Genomic DNA, 25,063 nt, shown 5'->3' with positions numbered 1-25,063 from the left:
CATCTGACCAGATGCCATATCACTCTTGAATGCTCTGAGACGATCCTTAACCAACTCGACAATCCCTTCCTTGATCGACCCAAAAATCATCGGGGTCGCCTCAAGGATGCCTCTCGTGATCTCCGATGCGATAAACTCGCGCATACTCTCATCAACTGGTTCGGATCACGAACCTATACCTGATCCCGATCCTGACCCTGATCTGCCTGCTCCGTGTCGCGTAATCATCACAATTCTGAAACGAAACACATAATCATCAGGGTCATACGTAACCTCAGAAGTTCTCACATACTACATGTTTCTTGGTTATATCTCGATCCTCCTTGACTTGAGTATGGATCCTCTGCTTTCAGTAGTACGGGCCCATACTACCTTCCACATATATCCGTACTTTCCTCAAGGATTTCTTCGACTTTACCAAGTCCCTTCTACTTCTGCTGCACTCTGCTACTCTCCTCCTAGGCTTTCCTAGGTTCCCGAACCCACCCAGTCCTCAGCTGCTGAAAGACTCTTCATGATGCCAATTAAACACTACATGAATATCATCACGTGTGGTGAGGCTCAGATAATCCTTCGAGTATAAGACGCATCCCTACAACGGTTAGACTTAGATGAGAGCTACGCAGTAGGGTCAAATCCAACACTCTAAGATTATTCAACCCTAGTTATATGTTACTTAACTTATTCATCTAGTAGTTAACTCCCATCACTCGAAGTCACACAAAGCACAGAGCAAGCATCATTCAGATAATGGAAAATCTAACCAACATATTCCAATCAAGTTATCCTCTACTCAGGAGTCTGTACTAGCATACAATAAACGGCTCATAATATCAGGCATAGCCCTGACAGGCCATCCTACTACTGGATAATCAGTTCTAGCATGCATATCTATTAGCTCATATAAGCATACAAAGGCATCTCTCCTAGATCCTTAGCTCTAATCTAGTATGCGAATCACATAATCATATCATATCATATAACAACCATGTATTGGTATTTTGGGAGCCACTTACTGAGCTCGGTCGATTGCACGCATTACACCCATTTCTTTTCAAAGTTCTTTTCTCTTTTCCAATCCTTTCATTTTTTTGTAAAAATTAATTTTCTTTCGAAAATTTTCATACCAAGTCCTTAGTTTGAGTCCACACACACCCAAGAGTGGGCCCGAATCCCTCTAACCAAGGCTCTGATACCAACTTGTAACATCCCAAATTTTCAGGCCAAAATTTTCATTTTTTTAATATAAGAAAACTGTTAATAACTTTATTCTAGACATTGAAAACATTTTAATTAAAACAAATATCAGAGTCTAATCCCAAAGATCACATAATGCGAAAAACAATGCGCCGCGATCGTCCCGAGCTCCTTTCTCTTGAAAACTGAAGATACCTGAAACCAAAACTGTAAACCGTAAGCACGAAGCTTAGTGAGTTCCCCAGATACCACATACCATACATATCAACTGGGCCACACATGCCATACATACTATGAGCCATACATATCAAACATATCCATAAACAAGTAAGGTGTTATGTGCCAAACATAGTCTTGCCATTATGCCACGGGCTGCCATGTGGTCTTTCTTGCCAAGCTGGGGGCCACCCCCTCGGTCTCACAGACAAGCACCAAGAGCCACCTCCTGGTCTTCCATGCAAGCATCACAAAGACAACTAGCATACATACTACTCTACTTAGCTAATCAGCATATAGTGTGCCAAGAGCCACCTCCTGGTCTTTCATACATATTGCCTAGGGCTAACCCACGGGTCTTCCTCCCATACATAATAACATACCGTGTGCCAGGAGCTACCTCCTGGTCTTTCATGCATAATGCCTAGGGCTAACCCCCGGGTCTTCTTATCATACATAAACTAAATGGGTCGGCATTAGTGTCTTAGACCCATTCAAACAGTGAGGAGACTCACTTTACAAGATGACTGTAGAACCCTACAAATAACCTCTCGCTGCTAGCTGGCGGATCCCCGAACTGCTGGTCTCACGACTCCCCACACTACCATTACCCAAGATGACAATTATTCCGAATCAATAATCCTCCTTAGGGTAAAATGACCATTTTACCCCTAGTCTAATTTGGTCCATAATTAAGGCCCAATGCCAAAATACAAAAGACCCAAACCACAAAATCCATAGAAGCCCATTAGTGGCCCAATTTCCAATTAGGCCCAAACCCTTCTCATAGGCCTTAGCCAAAGGCCCAATAATGCTTCTTTGGTCCAAAAGTTCAATTCTAGATGGCCCACTAAGGCCTAAAGTAGTCAAGTCCAAAGAATGGCCCAAATTGAGGCTCATTAGTGCGAACCCACTATAACTGGGTACGCGAGGCGTACTCAGCTGTACACAGGGCGTACTGGGTTTGTGACCTGTATGCTGCGCGTACCAGCTTGTACGCCCATCGTACTCCCTTGCTATCCTATTTCTTCTATTAAGAACCTAATGCTTCAAGTCAATGATCCAAATCCCCATATCTGATTCCCATGGATGACTTAATTCGTAAATTTGGCAACTTTACTAACATAATGACTTAATGGGACCCTAAAGCTCAAAAGAGCTTAATGAAAGGTCTTAACAATTGCATGAGTACATTTGAACCATAAAGGTTGCATTTTTATGGCCCTAAGTGCTTCTAAGGACTCAAAAGGACGACTCTTTTTCTCTAAAGCTAACAAGATACAAGAGACCCCAAAAATGGAGTCAAAATAACCAATAAAACACCCCAACATTCTAACTAAGCATGTCATGGTCAAGTTTGAAGCTTGATACCTCAAATGAGTCAGAAATGGTGCTAATCTCCTGGATCTACAAGCTCCCTTTGAATCCTTGCTCCTTCTTCAAACTTCTTCCTCTTCCAAAACACCAAAGCAACACCAAAATGCACTCAAAATGGTTACCAACTCATAAAAACACACCAATATGGGCTAGGCTTTCGAAAAAAGGGCTTAAGCTACAGTGGAGGCTGAAAGGATGAAGTGCCTTGGGTCTTAAGTTGCTTAAATAATGCATAATTAGGGTTTGAAGGTCCTGGGCACTACACTGGGTGTAATTCCAGTACGCTAGGCGTACTGCCCCCGAGCCTCCCATGTCCACTTTCCATCTCTACGTTGGTCGTACCCCAGCTTACGCTGGCGTACTCACACTTTTACCACATTGCATGCAAGGGCTGAAATGCAAGTTTTTCCATCCATGGACCAATTTTGTCAACAACTTTAAAGTATTATAACTTCTTCTTTCTAATTCCGTTTCCGACGAATTTTATATCCATGAAAAGGTGGCGAGATGCCCTACACTCCTAGCCACACGCCCAAGCCTTAAAATCTTCCAGATAAAACCTGAGACCCATAAAATACCGAATCGCCCCTACCCTTGGCCTCCGAGACCACAATCGAGCACTTTCTAAACCAGGTGTTACAGATGTACTAGTTTAATCCTAACTAACTTAAACACAAAAACAAACACTTAGAAGTCAGTATACCTATTGATTAGCAGTTTAGTGTAGGCAAGTAGAGTATCGAACTAAGGGAACGGTAAACAATTAAAATATTACTAATATTATCTAAATAAAACAATTATTAAAAAGGGGTTTTTCTCTAGTTTTGCAAGACTACAAACTTGAGCAATAACTTGAATACTTTAGCAAAAAGCAATTACCAACTAAAGGAGAAACAAAATACAACTAGATTCAATAAGATTAAAGAGACTTCTTTTTATATTCGATGCACTTATTCCTATGGTTGATTTTGTGGCAAGTGTAATGGATTAATATATCATTAGTTAACGATTTCTAATGTGATTAGGTTCATGTTCACTAGTTAATTCAAACAGTGATCAAGTAATTAAACTAACAGGTTTCCTAGTGTTCAGTTCGAATCAAGTAAGACTTGTAATAATAGTTAATCAAATTAGTTGGTTCAATTAACTTATATATGGTTGGTCATCATACATGATCACCTTATTGTGCAGCCGATGGAATATACACCCATTTACGATCGTCGTCCACCAATTTGATATATTAACCCCATTTTGGAAGCTCCCTATGAAAATGATCTAAAATACACCAAATGCTTCATTCATCGCCTCTGATCTGTTGTACAAAACCATTCTCAAATCCAATTCAACACCACTGCACTCTCTATATTCTCCCCCTAAACAAAAAGTAAAAGTATGATTATCAAAAGAATAATCACCACCCCTAAATCGAACTGTGGCATAAAACTCAAGGCACAACTCGTAGTAAACATGTTATTGTATTTGAAACAATCTTCTCCAAGCATTACATGTGACCCTTACCCCATCACTCATAAACATTTTTATTAGGTATGGGTTCATTGCTTCAACTAATCCAACGTCCTCTAACCATGTCCAGTTCACTTCATTTGCGATATAGAACTCCTTTCTTTTTAACTTCTCTAACTTGCTTCTCTATTCAGCCAAACTTCTTTGTGAAACAACTTGGGGAAAATTGTATCAATGGAAATCCTCTTGGTCTATAGGGATTTGTTGACCTCTACCACCTCTTCTCATCTTTTCTACACATCAAATAACATAGGAGACAAACAAATACCAAAAGGAAGTCAAAAATAAAATTTTAAGTAAAATTGGGCATTCTGAACAACGAACTCATCGAGTTGTATGAACAACTCGACGAGTTTGATGAAAATTTCGAATAATCTCTTTTGAATCAAACCGACATGACCAAACCAACTTAAAATCACTTCATGGGTTTGTTTAGGATACTAAAACATGCATTTAATCACAATAAAAACTCGTTTAAACAACCTAATTTGATCAACATCGAAAAAAACCTTTTTGCTTGAAATATCCAATCCAATGGATTAGATCCATCGAAAAAGGATAACTCGCAACGTGGCAGTCGAATCAAGAAGGTGCGTGGTTTTGGGATTAGGGTTAGGTTTGGGTTTGGGGTTTTGTGTAATATGAAAGAGGAGTTATGTGTTGATATCAATGATAGATTGGGTGTTGGCCTCAGTTGTTGCACGTATTTCATCCATGATTTTAGTACGATTTAGCAGACGTGCATAAATCAATTAAAGCACCAAATGATGGGTTCTTCAATTACAGGAACAGAGAAAAGAGATGAAGAAGATGGAAAAAGGAAAAGAAAGAGTTTGAAATTGTAATTTCCTAAGAATTTCTTCCATATACTAGCAATTGTTAATCACATCTAGAAAAAAAAAACATTCCAACCATTGATTCCTAACAGTTTGTCTTTATCATCTACGTACCAAATAAAAGGAAATAGATAAAAGAAAATTAAACAATCAGGGATATGCATTGTTGTGTTATAGTCCATGCTACATATGGTAGTCTCTCAACTTGTTGGGTAATTGGTTTGTATGTTTGGGCCTAGTAGCAATAGTTGATTAATTCGTATCAGATTAGAGAACTGTGATCTAGGAAGGTAGCAACTTTGATAACCGTTACCATGTTCATTATTTCTCTAAAAAGGGAACTATGAAATCTAGAAAACTCTTTGTTTCTTGAAGGAGAACAAGGAACAAAAAAGTTTGATTTCAAGATGATTGCTTTAGGCAATTGTCGATGCACCTGAAGGAGAACAAGGAAGAGAAAACTGATTTTACAATGTCTTTTTTTTTCTGCATCTCGATGTCGACGAGGAAGACGAAGGATGCTGGGGTTGTACGGGGAAATAAGGTAAGTAGGAGTCGGTGATTCTATGATGGTGGTTTCCACCAAAGATGACGAGCTAATAATGATGCTCCGACCATGGTGATTTAGGGTTAGTTGTCACCTCTTATCTCTCATGAGAGAAAGAAAAATAGAGGCTAATTGATGTATAGTTAGGCATACATGTTAGGTTATGAGATGGGAGAGGGCCCATTTTATTAATATTTTCTTTTATAAATTAATAATATAAAAAATAAGAAAAAATAAATAATGAAAGAAATTTAAACAATAAGTGCTTTCCGAGTTAAAAAAAGAAATTAGGAACCAAGTGCGCAAACAGTTTCAAACAGCATGGATGGTCCATGTGATTTTACTATAATTCAAAATATAAAAAAGGTTTGATTATAATAAAATAATCCTTTTACATTACAGTAATGAAAATTGAAAAAAAAATATCAAATAGAACCATCAAGTGAAAAAAAATATCATAATTTCAAGCAAGCCTTAAGAGTATTTCGGTAATTGACGCTGAATTTTTGACCATACATGTGTTTTGAAAAACTTATTACTCAATGGGTATACTTTTAAATTTATTTATCATATAAGATTATTTAACAATTTATAAAAGAAAAAAAACTCATCTTGCCCTAATTATTTTCTTAACAATCTTTCTTTCCTTGGGTATTAATAAAAATGAGATGCACACCTCTAAACTTTTGGCAAGATCGTCATCTCCGGGGACTCCCGTGACTACAACTCCGGTACCTACGATCCAACGACGTCGACGACTCCAGCAGCGTCTTCGACGACGACTACAATCCATAAAAGGTACGTTTTTTGGCTTCAATTAAAGGTTCGTTTTTTAGTTCGATTTTGAACTATAACTTCGATTTTTAGGTTGTAATGTTTAGTTTAGGTTCATTTGTGAGTTCGATTTTTGAGTTGTATTTGCTTCAATCACAATTTGTTTGTTTGATAGACTGATGTTGTTTGATTGTTGATATGTATTTGCTTCGAAATTCTGATTTGTATTTGCTTCAATCAGTTTAATTTTTGGTTCCTATTTGCTTCAATATGCAAGATGCACTGGTTGTAACAACTAGAATTCTTGAGATTGAATTTATGTTCTGATTTATCTATTTGATTGTTATCAGTGTTGAATTATCTATTCGATTTTTTTTCCTGATTTTATGTATTTGATTATAGATGGATGCTAATGTCATGTAAACATTGTTTAAAATGATGATTTCCACTCAATCTTTCAAGTTGTTGTTGCAAGCAATGCAATAACAATTGATAATGAAGTTGCTACAAATAATGTGTTAGAAGAAGATCATATTGGAGAAGATGGAATTGAAAAAGACGATGAAGAATCTTTTATTAATTGTTGGTGTAAATTTAAAAAGTTGTTTCTTGATTTTTATAAAAAGATTTGATAGTTATAATAATGTTTATAAAAATAATTAATAAACAATATTAAAAGCAAAAACTAAAAAAACCAAAAAAAATATATTAAAAAAAAACAATATATTACAATGAAGGTTTTAGGATGCTTATAAATATTGTTTTATTTTATTGGTTAGCATGACACAATTTAAAAAATAAAATAAAACAATAAATAACCTTATATAATAAATATGTTTAAAAATCTACCCTAATAAATAAGAATGATTTTGTCACATGTCACTCTCTTATTAACTTTGACACATGTCATTTTTTGGTATTTTTGATTAAATGTTTTTTCCATTTGTCATTTTTTTATTTTTTATCTTTTTTTAATTAATACATCATATTTACACATCAATTAATAGTTACTTTAATTAAAAATAACCAATAAATTACAATATTACTACTCATATAATATTTAATATGTTTCCTTTTAATTTTAAATTTTAAATTTCAAATCTAAAATTTTAAATTTAAATAAATTTTTGTTTAAACTTTCATATTTAATTTTTTGTTTTATCAACCCTTTTTTAATTTTCAAAAACACTCAAAAAGTCGATCGACGCTTCTGTTCTGAATATGTATTCAACCGTAACCGGTTTTAATAGGTCGGAAACATAACACGTGGAAGAGAGATTAATCCATATGGTGTTAGCAGAAAAGCTTTCCACAACTTCCACAACAATGGCGTCTTCTGTCTCCCAATATTCATTTTTCTCTTCATCAATCAAATCCCCCATTGAAACAACTCCCAGAAGAAAGATTGCCTTAATCAAGGCCCAAAAGGATTCATCACCGTCCTCTTCGGAGTCCCAGCCACCAGATCCAGTGAAGCTCGCGCTAGCTAGAGCCAAAGCATATAAGAAATCAATCCAGTCAAACCCAACTCCTAAAATTTCCCAAAACCAAAACCCTGTTTCAGAGATTGCAGAAGCTGGAGGAAACAACGATGGGTCACTCGCCAGAGTTACAATGGAGGGAGCAAAAGAGTATAAGGAGAAAAATAGAGGTACGGAGAACACAAGTTATTATTAAGGTACTGATGAACATGAAGTTTAAAAGTTAGACTCGATTCACCCCACATACAGCTTGTGATGAAGAATATGTTTAGTTCTAAATGTCCCACATTTTATCATGAATTCTACTTTCTACTTAAAAGCTAAAACTCTTATAATTTGTGTCATAGGAATCCAACAAAGAAAGAGTGAGGTTTTGACGAATGAAGTTGTTGATAAGAAGGACAGACCCACAGTTTCAGCAATCGACTTTGTGGGATTAGGGTTTGCTGATAAGAAGGAAGGAAGGGGATTGCCAGCTGGCTTGATTCCAATAAGCGATTCTTTTTCATCAGGGGATTTGCCTGATGTGGAAATCATTGTCGGGGATATAAGCAGGTTTGAAAAAAAGAAAAAAAACACCGAATCAAACACAACTACAGAAGAAGAAGAAGATTCAGAACTTTATAAGCCCAAAGTCTCTACATGGGGAGTTTTCCCTAGACCAAACAACATTTCCAAAACTGTAAGACTTATTTCATATTCCTTTTTGATTTTCTCTATTAAGTCGTACTTTCTGCATTAAGTCAATGTCATACTGTTTAGTATGGTGGTGGGAAAACTATTCGTCCTGGAGATGTGCTTGAGACTGCAGAATCCAAAGCTGCAAAAGATGCAAGGACAAAAAAAATGATTGCTGCCTATAAACGCCAAATGGGTTTGAATATTGATCCAAAATTGAAAGCAGAGTGTGAGAAGGTGTGCTTCAAACTTGATGGTATCGATTTCATTTTATCTTTTGAAAATTGTTAGGTGTATTTCTTAATGTGTTCTTAACATTTCTATTAACTCATATAGGATTTGAATGATGGAGACTCATTAATGGAGATTGGAAAGCTGAAGGATGCAATACCCTTCTATGAGAAAGTTATGGATAAGTTGGTATACCAGGTAATGGTTTTATGAAGGTGAAAGATCTGTAGAGATATTAAATCTTTGAATATTGTTGTGTAATTCATGATCTATGGACTATGGTTTCCTGCAGAGTGAACTTCATGGTTTAGCTGCATTGCAATGGTCTATTTGCCTTGACTCCCTCAACAGGTATTGTCAAAGTCAAACCTATATATATCATGTTTCAAAACTGCATTCTTTTTTGTGTTTGTTAAATATAGAAATAGAATAAGGTTTTATGGAAAATGTTGTGATTTTTTTTTCTTCATGTTTTGTTGTCAAAAGTAGCTTTTAAATTGTTTCATAAATTTGATAGATCCGATGAAGCCCGTGTTATGTATGAGAAGCTGCAGTCTCACCCAAATGTTAGTGTGAGCAAGAAAGCAAGGCAGTTCGTGTTCAGCTTCCAGGTGAGTTGCTTCAAATAAAAAACATTTTAAGTTTATTACAAAAATTACTAACAAAACTTGCATATTACGACCTTATATTTGATTTTTGAGCATCACATGAGTTAAAATTTTCACTTAGGTAGCGTTTGGTACAGGGACAGAGGACTGAACTCTGAACTGGACTGGACTAGACTAGACCAGACTGATTGTAGAAATGTGTGAGTCAAATCTCAAGAGTAACTAGATTAACTAATATATAAATTAGTATTTCAATAAAAACATCTTGGAGATAACATAACAAACAAAACGTGTGTTTAATTTGAACAAAAGTACACTATTGATTGCAGGCAATGGAGATGATGAAGGTTAGGAGTTCAAGTGCTTCAAAACGTAAAACTGGGTACCAAAATTTCTTTGATGCATTTGTGGAAAACAAGAACAATTTGTCTCTAAACGAAACCGAAGTTGAGGAAGATGCAGCATTTCAAGCTCTACCATATGTGATTTTTCTTGTTTCTCCTATCCTAATGATACTGGTGATTGCTGTACAGAAAAGGCTAGTATAGTATGAGTTGTGGAACATTTGTAAATGTAACATACTATATAGCCTTCAAAAGGGTATATGCTTACTTCCATGTTTTATATCATAATATCATAAACATAAATATAGGGTCAAAAGCTATATGTCGTCGTTTGTTGTTCCCTAATCCCCTTTAATTGGATTAAGAAACTAATTATGATTTTTAGTTAAATTTGGTAAATTGATTCTATCTTTTATCTTTTTAATAGTATTGTATAAGCATGTAAATAGTTAGCAACTCCTTTATTTCGTAGTGATGGTTGAATTGGTAAGAGCAACGAGTGGTGTGTAATAAATGGTATATATGTGATATGCATTATTATTTTAAAAGTCATTAAAAACGGATGATGACTTGATATTTGATAGGGTAACTATCCCTTTCTTTCACCACTCTTTCTTTCGTACATAATTTCCCATCAATATGTCTTTTGTTGTTCAATAAACACCAAAACAATAAGAACTTTGTAAAGATTATCTCATTTCTTGCAACTCAGGAGAAATATCAATAGGTAAAATGAACATACACGATCCTTGAGAAATCCATATTTGTTGATTATACATTAACCCTATTTTCGCACCATATCTTCAAACATTCTCGACTTAAATAAGTGTAAATTCAACAAAACAGTAAATGTCACGTATGAAACCAACTATTCTTTTAAATTTGACAAAATGTCCTTTCTGACCTATGGTTGAGGAAAACTATTAAAAATTGTAATGCTAGAAAAAGCATTAATAGGTATATCATATAATGTATAAGTTGATTTTAATAAGCTCACCTCAATCAAATATCCTCTCCCCGGTTGAAAACAACAAAAACACAACCGAACTCAAAACACACAACAATCCCGGAATAAAAAACACGGGTTTCCAGCTATCCGGATCCGAAAGATCTGAATCCATAATTTTAGCAGTTTCAAGAAGTTGACCAGTCAACCCAACCCCAATAATCCCAGCCAAAGTCCCAGCAGTATTAGAAACCCCCATCACAATCCCAGCATACCTTGGAGCAATATCCATATGATTCACAGCAAATCCCGCTCTCCCTAACGCCAAAAATCCCAAAGCCAAAGAGCTACACACCACCACCCCATCAACTGTCTTAAAATAAGGAATCCCAATCAATGCAACAGAAGCCACCACAAATCCCACGCTATTCAACACCTTTCTCGCTTTTGTAACAGACATTATCTTTTTAGTTATCACATGGTCAGCAATCACCCCACCAATATTCGAAAACAAAAACATGTTCAAATAAGGCATCATTTTCGAAGACCCCATTTCTTGAAGACTCGACTTTAATCCTAATTCAAAGTAAGTAGGTAGCCAATTCATTAGCACATATAAAGCGTAATGAAACGTGAAATTGTTCACAACAATCGCCCACACAGGTAAGCTCAAGAAGATTTTCCCCCATGGGATTTTGATTTTACTAACTTTTTCGTTTTTAGTCCTTTGACCATCTTTGACCGGGAGTAATGATTCGCCAAAACCGGAAGCTGCAGCTTTCGGGTGATTCGATCGAGGTGGATCGCTCGCGAATTTAAACCATAGAACACACCAAATCCCACCTAAACATGATTCAAACAGAAACACGGATTGTGGGCCTTTGAATTTTACAAGACTTGGTAACAAAAGCATACCCATGGCTGCTCCTAAGTACATTCCAGATGTGGTCAAAGAAACGGATCTTGATCGTTCGTGTGGTGGGACCCACTGAGCTAAAACCGTGTGGATTGATGGAAAAATGAAGCCTTGTGCTATACCCACGAGTAATCGAGCTATTACTAAGGTTATGACTCTGTTTGGGTCAAGTGGAACTAAAGCAGAAGTTAGTGACCATAGTATGAAGGAGAGAAGGAGTACACGCCTGCCCCCTATTTTTTGAGCTGCCCAGCCGCCCGGGATTTGTGATAACGCGTACCCGTAATAGAATGTTGAAAGGATAGTGCCTTTACTTGATTGAGATACTCCTTCATTATCTGCAGCAACTGTGTATGCAATTGAAAACCCTACGCGTTCGATGTAGCATACACATGTACACATGAAGGTTAGTATCACAATCACATAGCGTGATGGAATTCTTGTGATGCTCATTTTGCTGCTTTTGATCCACTTTGTTAATATGATTTCATCTGTTAGAGGGATTAGATGCTCCTGCAAAGATATATTGAAAGATGAGAACTAGATTAATGTCTTTTGTGAAAATTGAGCCAAATAAATTGAACTTAACAACAAATATTTTACTGGTTTCTCATATGAGAAGAACTTGCTAAAATGGAGAATTATTGAATTCGGTCATAGAAATGAAATTGCACATCTGAATTTGGGAGAAAGGCGATTCTCAAAACAGTTTCGTAAACGCATTACCAAAAAAGATCACTACTATAAATTTGATAAGATCTAGCTTAACATGGAAAACTGATCCTTCGATCATAAAAGTCAAGCTGCAAGTTTGAATTAAGAAGAAAGGCAAGTAATTTAGGTTAAATTGACAAAATAACGGTCACAGAAATGCATTACGTACAACGATAACTACTATAAGGATACAGAAAACTAAAACAAGCGCAATGCACTAATGCAGCATGGTTGTCGTGATTAAGAAGAAAGAACCACAAAAAAAATTTAAGATCGAGTTACAGCATCAACGAGATTTAGCAAGTGAAAAGCAGTACAGAACCAAATTACCTGAAATTGGATGTCAGAATCGTCGTTGCATAGTCCAGATGAGCACGGATTCTTCTACTGCGCGAATTCGTAGGAAGTTCGCGGCATCAATTTGATAGCCGGAGCAATTGGGGGTTCTGAAGAAATGTTTTTGACAAATGAGTTTTGAGAACCATCATGGACGTAGTCAAATACCCGTAGTCAACTACTAGAGCCTGACATGGCGCAGCCCTTTTTGAGGATCTTGATTTTACAATTAAATTATGGGAATGGATTGCAAATATTGTATTTTAAACTATTAAGTCTAAAGAACATCCATTATACTAATCACATACCACATATTTAAACTATTAAGTCTAAGAACATCCATTATACTAATCACATACCATATATGTGCTGGATGCTACATTATATCATATTTCCCTACCACTAACATGTGATACCTATCACTAACACATCACTCTACATCATTATTTTTATTTTTTTTAATTCAAGAATACAATAAAATTACATTTTTTATAATTAAAAAGCATTCATTTTTTTTAAACTAGTTTTTCATTAATTATAAAAATAAAATTACAACTTCAAACTACAATTTCAAACTACATTACTTAGTTAATTTAGAAAAAAAAACATTACATTAATTAAAAAAAACAAACAAACATAAATATAAAAAATCTAATCGTCGTTCGTGCTACGTTGGTACAAATGTTCCGTGACATCTTCTCGAAGATTGAAACACGTTTCACTATTATGAATTTCAACAACTCGCTCTAAAAACGCATTCGTTCCGGGTACGAACTCATCAATTGGAACAACAACGTCGATCGGATCATATGTGCAAATCGCTCGACATTCATCTTCAATAATCATATTATGTATTATAATACATGCTAGGACCATTCGTTTAATTCTTTCTTTATCCCAGAGTCGTGTAGCATATTTCACTACATGTCATGTCTGCTTAAGAACTCCAAATGCCCTCTCGATATCCTTTCTCGCCGATTCTTGTTTTTTTTTTTTTGTAAACAACTTTGCAAGTGAGGAACCGAGTATCCCTTCATCAATGTAGAATAATCCGGGTATATCCCATCACCAAGGTAGTAACCGTATTTGTACGCGTGCCCATTCACCGTGAACGTCATATCAGGTGCTTTGCCGGTCCAAATATCGTTGAAAAGTAGAGACTGGCCAAGAACATTAAGGTCGTTGTTAGACCCTGCTACTCCAAAAAAAGGCATGTCATATCCACAAATCTTGAGATGCAACAACTTCTAGGATGATAGTTGGTTTACCTATATCTCCTCGAGTGAACTGACCATGCGATGCATTTGGACATTTTCCCAAGCCACATGCGTACAATCTAGACTGCCAAGCATACCCGGAAATCCATGCCTCTCCTCATGAGCCGAATATAATCTCTCAATATCACGGTGAGTAAGTTTGCACAAATATTCTTTGTGAAAAACCTCATAAACGCATGCAAAAAACCAATCTACACATTCAACTGCGGTCCTCTCGGATACTTTCAAGTATTCGTCAGATGCATCAAATGCTATACCGTATCCTAAATACCTAAGAGCAGCCGCACATTTTTGTATACTACTAAAACTCATTCTTCCTCTAGCGTCGGGTTTTTGTTTGAAAAAATCATAACGAGATTCTAAAGCATTACTAATACGTAAAAATATAGCCTTATTTAGACGAAAACGACGTTCGAACGAGTCGTCATTATAAAGACAATTATCGGCAAAGTAATCACGTACCAATAAGTCGTGTGTGGCTTGGCGATCACGATTGACGACCGCCCTTGTACGAGCTACATTCGAACTTTCTTCATCTTGAATGTGTTGCATAATATTGAAGAATGTCTCGACAAATTCTACGTCGTCATCCGAGTCAAAACTTTTTAAAAATTTCATATGTATTGTGGAATCCATGTGTATGTGTTTTGTGGTTTTAGAGAATAGAATGGGGTGTAAATTTTGGTATAATAGAAGTTTTATTTATAATTAGTAAATTGAGTTTGAAAAAAAAAGGAAACGGCCAAAATAGCCATTCAATAGCCAAAAAACCAAACAACCAATCAAATTTCTCGTTTGAATCCGTTGTCGGGAACACGAAGAAGCACGACCACGCTCAACCACGGAACGTCGGGGTGGTGTGCACGATCCGTTATCGTGGCCAACTAGACCATGATTCCATTCGTGGTATGTATACCACAAGGCCTAAATCAAAAACTTGAAACTATTAATTAGGGTTCATGTCACTATCACAATGCTCTTTTAGGCCTTGCATCATAGATCCTTGAACTTTAAAGTTTAATACAAGAAAAAATCATTATTCCGATTGTCACTTTGGTCATATAATCAGCGTTTTAAAAACCAGTTTGAACAAGGAACCAAAGATGAGAGCGATTAAATAACGATCGGTTTTTTTGCTAAGTTTAAACTAGACTGGATCAGACAGTTTTTTCAAAAACTGGGTTGATCCGGTATGATAGAACTTGTAAAAAACCGTTTGAACCGGTTTATTGAACTTAGATAGTTGGATTTCACTTAACCCATTAAAAACATGTCCATTTCTAAGGAAAATTGAATTGATTATGGATTTAGATTAGGTTATGACTCTATAAGGGCTTACGACGAATAGGCTCTTAGATGGGGCATTACCGGAAAACTAACTATCAACTAAATAAGAAAAGGGTAGACCTTATTTTATTTTAGAGCAATCCCACTCGTGATCAATCTAGTAATACAGAGTGTACATAACTTGAGGGTCGATGCACACCACTACCAGATGTAGATTGGCAAATGTCGACTAAAGCTCTTACGGTGTTAAGTAATAGACGTCCAAGGATGATAGACACATCTTCATCTTTTGTCATGTCTAAGATCTCAAAATTAATTGGAAAAACGAACTTTCCAATTTTTACCAATAAGTCTTTAATAATGCCATGAGGATAAGTGATAGATTGATCTGCCATATGGATTGTCATTCTCGTGTTCTTCAATTCCGATAAATTAAGCTTTTGGTAGAATGAACATGGCATCAAGTTGATGCTAGCTCCGAAATCGGCCAAAACATATGTCTTTGTTGCATTTCCAAATTCACATGACAACGTGAGGCATCCCAAATCTCCCATCTTTGATGGTATCCCTTCCAAGACAACCGATGAACATTATTTATTTAGAATAACCTTAGACATCTTTTCCAATTCCAGTCGAGTACTAATAAGGTATTTAAGGAATTTTGGGTTGTAACACCCCGACTCTCAAGTATAAACTTTACAGTCTTATATTTTCATTTTGAAAGGTCGACTCCACAAGTTGGATGCCCTGACTCGTCGAGTAGGAACTGATTTGGCCGCGTAACTTAAGTGACCAACTCGACGAGTCGGAGAACATGACTTGACGATTTGGAGCTGGAGGATGAAACCCTAATTTCTGGGGTTTTACACCCTATTTAAAGGGTCATTAGCCTCCATTGGCCTCCCATCACCGTCCCGTTGAGCTCTAAAACCCTAACACACGTGTGCTCTCCATTTTGTGTGATTTTCAAGCTTGGAAGGTGATTTGGAAGAAGAAGACTTGAAGTATAAGAGGATTGGAGCATAGAGGAGCTGGTGGATCTGAATCTTATGCTTATTGGCATCATTTTAAAGGTAACAAGTCGTCACCTTGACTTTCCTCCTTCTAGATCTCTTCATGTTTAAGAATAGGGCTTTTCAAGCATGTATGTTAACCATTTCAGGTATGGACTAGGATTTGTAGTTGCAACTTCAGATATGAACTTATCTTGTGTAACGCCCGCGTTTCCAAGCTAGGCATTATCATTGATGTAATAGTCTAGGTTAACCCTTGTAACTCTTTTTGAAGTATTAATGATGAAATATTTGAGTATTATGTGAATTATGTGAATTATGTGTTTATTTTCTTAATTATTATAATTTAATGAATTAAGAATAAAATAAGCATCAAATTTGAAGTGTGGGATAATCCCAATATCTTTGCATAAAGATGTAGTGGTCGAAACAAGGATTCCGAAGATATAAAGAATGCCGAAATCCGAGTTATAACGAAGAAGTTATGACCTGTCGAAGTTTCGCGACAGAACCGACAACGCTGAATGACGTAAAAAGTGAAATTTACGTTAGAGAAATATTTAGCCTTAGTGATCTAAACGAAAGTCGTAGAGTTCGTTAAACCGAGAGCGTGCATAAAAAGAACGCCCAAATCTGACTTCGTATGAGGAAGTTATGATTTTTCGAAGTTTCGACTTAGCAGTATGCAGCCCGAATACTCGATTTGAGATTGAGCGGTTTTTAACCGAAACAATCTAAATGAGAATCGAAGGTCTCGTTAATAGGAGTAAAACAATAAAAAGATAGGCGAAAACGGACATCAGATCAAGAAGTATGAATTTATAACGGAATTTTCTTGTCCCGACCTACTAAAAATAAATAATAAAAAATAAAGTCAAAATTAGCCAACGGAGTCTAAATGAAAGTTGTAGATCGTAGTCTCACCTACGCGTGGATATAAAGAACGTCGAAAACGGATTTCGTATGAGGAATATATGAATTTTTGAAGTTTATTAAATATTTTCGATATTTTATTTATATATATATTCCGATATTATCCGAAGGGGGGGAGTCAGCGATCTTATCGTCATTACGCCCAATGTAATCTCAAGTTACGCCCAGCGTAATTCGACCTTCCAGCCCCTATAAAAGGAGGTCGAGGGCAATCGAGTAGTTTGCTCATTTCTTCCCTTTTTCTCGCGTTTTTGCATTGTTTTTCGTGCAAGAATTATCCCGAAGCCCCGGTATCATTCCCAAGCCCCGAAGCAAGTCCCGAGGTCCCGAAGATCCTGAGAAGTAAGATTCCCGAGCCGAAGCTCTGCCCGCGAGGAGTCCGGTTTTTTTGTGAAGATCTTCCAGATCTGCCGAAGAATACTACTTCTACAAGCCGTAGTGTTGTCCGATCATCTTCTGATCAAGTGAGTGTGTAGTTACTTTCTTCTAACGCATAATTATAAAGTATTTTATACGAAATACGTGTTATATGTATAATTTTGTTGTTATGTGTGTGAATGTATATTCACTCTCTTCAGTCTCATAGATCTGATTTGTTTTCTATGAAGTACGTGTTATGTGGGTGTGCCTCATCTGTTATGTGGAATATATATTGAATGAAAATGCTATATAGGTTTTTAACTATGTATAAAAATATATATTTTTATCTACTAATATGTTGGGTAGAACATGGGTAGATAGTTGGTGTGTAATAAACAGATGAGAGGCCTCGATGTTGTTGTTGTTGATCTAGTTATTCAGCGGAGTATGGATAACGACCGTAGACTCCTTCTAGACAGTCGTGTGGAACGCTAGCAGGTTCATAACCTGTAGGTGTTGTGAACGATGTGTTCACCGGTGTACTCTATCTCCCTCATGGTTGCCTTTAGGATATCTATTGTTGAGGAAACCCCTTAGCAGTAATGTCCGTCCCGATGAAAATCCTAGATTAGGTCCCTTGAGATAGATGTTGTTTTAGGGACGTAAAGTGAGGATAACGGGAATGGGTAATCGGGATAGTGATTGGTTGGTGAAATTAAATATAATTTATTTATTGTGGGTTGAAAACCCTATATGCTCACCAGGCTCCCAAGCCTGACCCACTCAGTTTTATTTGTATTACAGGAAGTGGCGCAAGGGCGTAAGATGGATGAATCATCGAGTTGTTTTGTTTACAAGTCTGTATATGTATATATTTGTTGAATGACTTGTAATGTTATCGTTTATGCTTTATGGTCTGTATCGGAACATGACATCCCGAGTTTTGATTATATAATGAAAATGCATCTCTTGATGAAATGCTTTGATAAATATTATTTTATCATGTTTTGTTTTGGGAACAAATTCCACAACACTTTTAAATCAAAAGGATTTACTCTGAAATTAGTTTAAAAAGCATAAATGAAATCGGTCTTTTCTGGCCGTGATTTTGGGGATGTCACAGTTGGTATCAGAGCATTAGTTTAAGCGAACTAGGAATTTGTAGGATTTCTAGACTTAAACTTAGAATGCTAAGTGGAATTTTGAGATGTGTGTCTGTTGGATTTTAGACACGAGCACTAGTTTATTTTTAGGAAAGTTGCCTAAAATGCTTTTATGTGCTAAATGTTATATGTTGCCATATATGATATTATTTGTTCGGATCTACGGTTTGTTGCCGACCGGATCTGAAGGTTTATGTGTTTAGGATTCTAAGCATATGTATACGATATTAGAACTAGCAAGGAATCGTTTATGGTGTATGGAGATAAACGCAGAGTAAATTCTGGAATCATTTCTCTAATGAAAGCCAGAAAATGTTTGACCAAGGGGTACATCATACTTAGCATTCGTGATCGATGCTAAGAAGGAAAAGAAGGTGATGCAGAATATTCCCGTTGTGTGTGATTATCCGGAAGTATTTCCCGAAGATCTTCCTGGATTACCGCCTGATCGACAAGTGGAATTCCGTATTTACTTGTTGATTAGCTTTTCTTTCTCATAGGAGCTAACTAGACGAAAGGTATCAACGGGCAAACCCTCTTGATTTTTGAGTTCGGTGCTTTCGCACAAAAGCCTGAAGAATGTTTAAGTTTAACTTTCAATCGCTACAATCATCTTCTGAGTAAGATGATGAAACATGGTATTGGACGAGAAGTAATCGAACAGAAGGTTACGTTCATGAACAAGCTTAGATCTGAATGGATGGCAGTGGTTTCTACTGTGAAGGCACATGAGTAGTTTAAAAGCTATTCCTTAGCCAAGCTTGTTGGGATTTTGAAGGCACACGAGAATGAGGTGACTAAAGAAGCAAAAGTAATTTCTGGAATGGGATCTCTGGCTCTTGTTACGAAAGACAAGACAGTTGCAGAAGATGGATCTAAGTCTGATCAATCTGAATGCAAACCTACGATCGAGGAGTTTGTTTTAATGGTTTCAAACCCTAAGCGATTCGCAAGGAAAAAGTTCCCCTCAAACAAAAACCGAAACTGGCAGGGCAGCTACAACTCTGAAAAAGTGAAAGAAGAAAATAAAAGCGCTTCTCAAAAGGATGAAGACAAAAAGGAGAAGAAGATCATAGGGGACTCTGGCTATGACTGCAACTATTGTCATGGCAAAAAGCTAGAGGAGATTAAGTGTAACACCAGGGTTTCGGGGCTAAGCATTTTTAACAATGTAATAGTCTAGGTCAACACTTATAACTCTTTTTGAAGTAATAAAGATGAAATATTTGAGTATTATGTGAATTATGTGTGTTTATGTGCTTATTATTTAATTATAAATGTATAATTAATAAAGAATAAAAATAAGCGTCAAAATTAAAGTGTGAGATAAGCCCGATATCTTTATATAAAGTTGTAGTGCTCGAAACAAGGATTCTGGGGATATAAAGAACACCGAAATCCGAGTTATAACGAAGAAGTTATTACCCGTCGAAGTTTCGCAACCGAACCTACACGATACCGGGAAGCGTGAATAGTGAATTTACGATAGAACAAGATTTAGCCTTAGCACTCTAAACAAAAGTCGTAGAATGTGTTAAACTAAGAACATCGATAAAAAGAACGCCCAAATCTGACTTCGTATGAAGAAGTTATGATTTTTCGAAGTTTCAAATTAGTAGTGTACAACCCGAAATTCGAATATTAGATCGAGTGATTTTTAGCCGATACGACCTGAACGAGAATCGAAGATCTCGTTAAGAATAGCGTAATGAGAAAAAGATGGGCAAAAACGGACGTCGGATGAAGAAGTTATGAGGATTTAACGGACCAATCCTGTCCTGGCCTGTTAATAATATAAAATTTAAAATAGAGTCAAAATTAGCTGACGGAGTCTAAATGAAAGTTGTAGATTATGTTCCCACCTTCGCGTAGATATAAAGAACATCGAAAACGGAGCTCGTATGCGAAAGTTATGATTTTTAGAAGTCGAGAATGCAATTTGCGAAATCTGTTGCTTGACCGATGACGTGGCTTAATCCTGACCATCGCTTGCTGATCACGGCTCGCTTCGGATGAAGGACACGTCGCTTCGCATTACGCCCAACGTCCGAAGTCGGTACGCCCCGTGTACCCTCGCCCTTATCCATACGACGTACGAAGACAGCTGGGTCCGAGCTGGTGGTCTTATCCGAGAAGTACGCCCAGCGTACCCTCGGTACGCCCAGCGTAATCCGAGGTCCTCCAGCCTATAAATAAGGTGCGAGCCTTTCTGAGTTTTTCACACCAAAATTCATTCTTTCTCTCACTAGTTTCTCTCTCTAGCTCCTCTAAACCCCCCTAAGCCCTAGATAAACCCCTTAGCTCCCGAGGGAAGCCCCAAGGCTCCCGGAGTCCCAAGAAAAAGAGTCTTTCGGTTTCGAAACGCTGCTCCAAATAAAGTTCTGGTTTACGTTAAAATCCGCTGTAAGTGAGCTACGCTTACGTAATTTTTAATATAGCTTTCAAATAATTATAGGAATGTTATTAGGTCCTTAAAATAATTATTTGGGCTATTATTATGAGTTATATTGAGTGTTATTAACGCTTATATAATAATAATAATAGTCAGATTAATTAATTTGTCGCGGTTATCGTTAGACTAAACCCTAGTGATATTGGTATTAGGTTTTATCGAAGGAAAATTGTTTTGAGAGTATCGAAGCGCTGTCCGGGTGCTGAGTCACCACCTTTCAAGTGAGTGCATAGTTACTTTCAGCTTACACATAGATATGAAGTATTTTATATAAATTACCTGCTATGTGTGCATGTTATCTGAATACTTGCTAACTATGCTGGATGAACGTTTTATACATGTTTTCAATGATTTAAACTGTATATGTATTTTATATCTACAAAATGTGTTGGGTAAAAACATGGGTAGATGTAATAATTGTTGTGCGACAAAATAAAAATAATGAGAGACCTCGTTATAGATGTTATTGATGATCCATTCATCTAGCAGAGTATAGATGACGACCACGGACTATTCTAGACAGTCTAGTGGAACATTAGCAGGCTCGCAACTTGTAGGTGTTTATTTGAACTGTGTGTTTATTTGAACTGTGTGCTCACCAGATGTACTCCATCCCTCACATGGTTGCCTTAAGGACATTTATTGCTGAGGAATCCCCTTAGCAGTAGTGTCCATACCGATGATAGTCCTTAGACTAGGTCCCTTGTGTTAGATGTTTTAGGGACGTAAAGTGAGGATAACGGGAACAGGTAATCGGGTTTGTTTGGTTTGATAAAGTTAATAAACTTATTTATTGTGGGTTGAAAACCCTATGTGCTCACCAGGCTCCCAAGCCTGACCCACTCAGTTTCTTGTATTACAGGTAGTGGCGCATGAGCATAGATGTGATGTCTTGGGATGAGAAATTAATGGATTTTAGGCCTGTAAATACGGAATAATGTAGTAAGGCCTATATTGTATTGTTTATGCTTATGATCTGTATTGAACATGACATCCTGAGTCTTTTTAATGAAATACATTTCTACGGAAATGCTTTTGATAAATCTTTATCATATATTGTTTTGGGACAAATTCCGCAACACTTCTATTTAAAATATTGCTCTGATTTTTAAACAAAGCATAAACAAAATCGGTCCTTTCTGGCCGTGAAAATGGGGATGTCACATTAAGAAGAAAAAGAATGTTGATAACTCTATGCCTGCTTTAATTATGCAGGAAAATGCAGCTGAAAACGAGTTTGGAGGAGTTGAGGTGTGACATCCCCAAAATCGCGGCCAGAAAAGACCGATTTTGTTTATGATTTATAAAAATCAGAGTACTTCTTTTAATAAAAATGTTGCAGAATTTGTTCCCAGAAAAACACGATAAATACGTTATTAAATCATTTTCGAAGAAACGTATTTATTTCATTTTAAAACGTTTGGGATGTCATCGTTAATACAGAAACATAAGCATAAAAAGAACTTACAATTATTTACACTAGTGATCTACATCTCTTTAAATCTCTCAGTGTAATGTCACTTCATATCGTCACCTATGATATAAATAAACTGAGTGGGTCAGGTTGGAAAACCTGGTGAGTACATAGGGTTTTCAACCCACAATAATATAGTTATTATGTTTAATCATCAAACAGTTAACCTAATTACCCATCCCCATTATCTTCTTTAATCTTAAGGATCTACCCTAAGAATCAGCTATTTCTCGTTCATTCATTCCTAAGGATTTTCCTAAGGAATAGGTACGAAGTCCATCGTTGTCAATGACACAGCTGTCAAGCACAGCTGCTAGTTCTATCACTTAGGCGCATCTGCCAGAATTGGGACATTTTCTATGAGGCGCTTCTGTCGGTATTGACATTTAAACGCTACTGTCATGGTCATAAGGCTTCATATTAGGCGCAGCTGCCGATACTGTCCTTAGTGCGCAGCTGCTAGGACGTTTACCGTAGATCTAAATCATCTACGGGTTGTGGCGCAGCTGCCAGTGCTCATCTATAGGGTACTAGGTCCACTGCTGCCAATGTATACCTATAGGGCACTAGGTCTGTACTACTAATGTTCCTCTATTTCAGCTTTTATCCCTCGTCATTCATCTACCCATATTTTACCCAACATATTTTGTAGATATAAAATACTTTATACAGCTTACATCATTTAAAACATGTATAAAAATCTTTCATCAGCATAGACAGCAAGTATTCAGACAATATGCACACATAGCACGTAATTTATATTAAAATACTTCATATCTATGTGTAAGCTGAAAGTAACTATGCACTCACTTGATAAGGTGGTAAGTCGGCACTCGGACATCACTTCGTTACTCTTAAAACAATTTTCCTTCGATAAAACCTAATACCAATACCATTAGGGTTTAGTCTAACGATAACCGCGACAAATTAATAGTCTAGCTATTATTATTATTATTATTATTATTATATAAGCGTTAAATAACACTCAATATAACTCATAATAATAGCCCAAATACTCATTATAAGTTCCTAATAACGTTACTATATTAAAACATAAGCTATACTAAAGATCGGGTAGGCATAGCTCACTTACAATGAGTTTTTCTTGAAAACCGGGCTTCGCTGGAGCAGCGTTCCCGAGCCGAAAGGCTCTTTTCTCAGGACTCCGGGAGCCTCGGGGCTTCCTTCGGGTGCTAGGGGGTTTACCTAGGATTTTAGGGGGGGTTAGGGGGGCTAGAGAGAGAAACTAGAGAGAGAAAGTGAGTTTGGGAGGTGTGAAGAGAAGGCTAGACCCGACACCTCTATTTATAGTGAAAATATCTAATGGACTCGCCGAGTAGGGTGACCTAATCGCCGAGTTGGTCCATGTGGTGGCCTTCTGGTGGTGCCACGTGTCCAATTCTGGTGGTGTCACGTCACCCCCTATCGCGTATCAGCCTTCGAACTTAGAAAAATCATAACTCTCGCATATGAGCTCTGTTTTCGACGTTCTTTATATCCACATGTAGGTAAAATCAAGATCTACAACTTTCATTTAGACTTCGTCGGCTAATTCTCAACCGATCTTAAATTTAACAGTAGGAGGCGTTTAGACTATTAAATGACCGCGAAGAATTCGTAACTCCTTCATACGAACTCCGTTTTCGTCCATATTTTTACCGTTGAGTTCCTATTAATGAGATCTTTAATTCTCATTTAGGTCGCGTAAGCCAAAAACCGCTCGAACTAAAATTTGAGTTTCGGGTCGTGCACTGCTAAGCCGAATCTTAGAAAAATCATAACTTCCTCATACAAAGTCAGATTTGGGTGTTCTTTTTATCGACGCTCTTAGTTTAACATATTCTACAAATTTTGTTTAGATTGCTAAGGCTAAATCTCGCTCTATCATAAATTCACTATTTACGCTTCCCGGTGCCGTGCCGGTTTTGCTGTAAAACTTTGACGGGCCATAACTTCTTCGTTATAACTCGGATTTCGGCGTTCTTTATATGTATGGAAACCTTGAGACATATTCCACAACTTGGTTAAGATTATTCATTCTAAATAATCTTTTGTCGAAGAGTCGTTTTCGACCCCTATTGCCTCTAAATTGACTAGCCCGAATTTGCGGGCGTTACATGAGGTCTGGTCAACAGAATCTGAAGATGACGAGGTTCGCAAGCCCACACATGGCAGGGCGTTCAATGCAAAAGAAGAGAGTTTGCATTTTGGAGGAAGATGCTTGATGGTGATGAACGAAGGGTCACAGATACAGGGGGAGTGCCACTGAGAGTGAAAGAGGAGACGCCAATTGTTTTGCAACAAGACCAGTTCCTGAACAAATCAATGAGTGCGAACAACTAATCAAAAAGGTAAATCTAATTCTTGAAACTCTCAATA

At 36.9% G+C, this 25,063-nt stretch overlaps 3 protein-coding genes across 6 annotated transcripts; 1 reads left to right on the top strand and 2 right to left on the bottom strand.

Annotated features, from left to right (window-relative positions):
• Positions 1-7,690: 7,690 nt before the first annotated feature.
• Positions 7,691-10,203, top strand: LOC111914750 (uncharacterized). Of its 4 annotated transcripts, none has more exons than XM_023910465.3 (8): positions 7,691-8,122; positions 8,300-8,634; positions 8,715-8,867; positions 8,967-9,059; positions 9,154-9,212; positions 9,379-9,472; positions 9,607-9,669; positions 9,799-9,938. In XM_023910465.3, the coding sequence occupies exons 1-7, from the start codon at positions 7,759-7,761 to the stop codon at positions 9,625-9,627; spliced, it is 1,119 nt and encodes a 372-aa protein (XP_023766233.1). In that variant the 5' UTR covers positions 7,691-7,758; the 3' UTR covers positions 9,628-9,669; positions 9,799-9,938. The 4 variants fall into 4 exon arrangements, with proteins under 4 accessions (XP_023766233.1, XP_023766230.1, XP_023766231.1 ...); XM_023910462.3 differs by having other exon boundaries at positions 9,595-9,669; XM_023910463.3 differs by having other exon boundaries at positions 9,591-9,669.
• Positions 10,204-10,665: 462 nt separating this feature from the next.
• On the bottom strand, positions 10,666-12,888 carry LOC111914749 (probable anion transporter 5). The gene is made up of 2 exons (XM_023910460.3): positions 12,720-12,888; positions 10,666-12,188 (listed from the first exon to the last, which is right to left on the bottom strand). The coding sequence occupies exon 2, from the start codon at positions 12,126-12,128 to the stop codon at positions 10,812-10,814; it is 1,317 nt and encodes a 438-aa protein (XP_023766228.1). The 5' UTR covers positions 12,129-12,188; positions 12,720-12,888; the 3' UTR covers positions 10,666-10,811.
• A 1,105-nt stretch (positions 12,889-13,993) lies between these two features.
• On the bottom strand, positions 13,994-14,638 carry LOC128133417 (uncharacterized). The gene has a single exon (XM_052770844.1). It carries the CDS (start codon positions 14,636-14,638, stop codon positions 13,994-13,996), a length of 645 nt encoding a protein of 214 aa, XP_052626804.1.
• Positions 14,639-25,063: the final 10,425 nt, after the last annotated feature.

This window comes from Lactuca sativa, chromosome 4 (genome assembly GCF_002870075.4).
Source record: "Lactuca sativa cultivar Salinas chromosome 4, Lsat_Salinas_v11, whole genome shotgun sequence".
NCBI classification, from domain to species: Eukaryota; Viridiplantae; Streptophyta; class Magnoliopsida; order Asterales; family Asteraceae; genus Lactuca; species Lactuca sativa.
The sequence above is the reverse complement of the archived record's forward strand: the minus strand, read 5'-3'. Positions and strand labels throughout refer to the sequence as shown.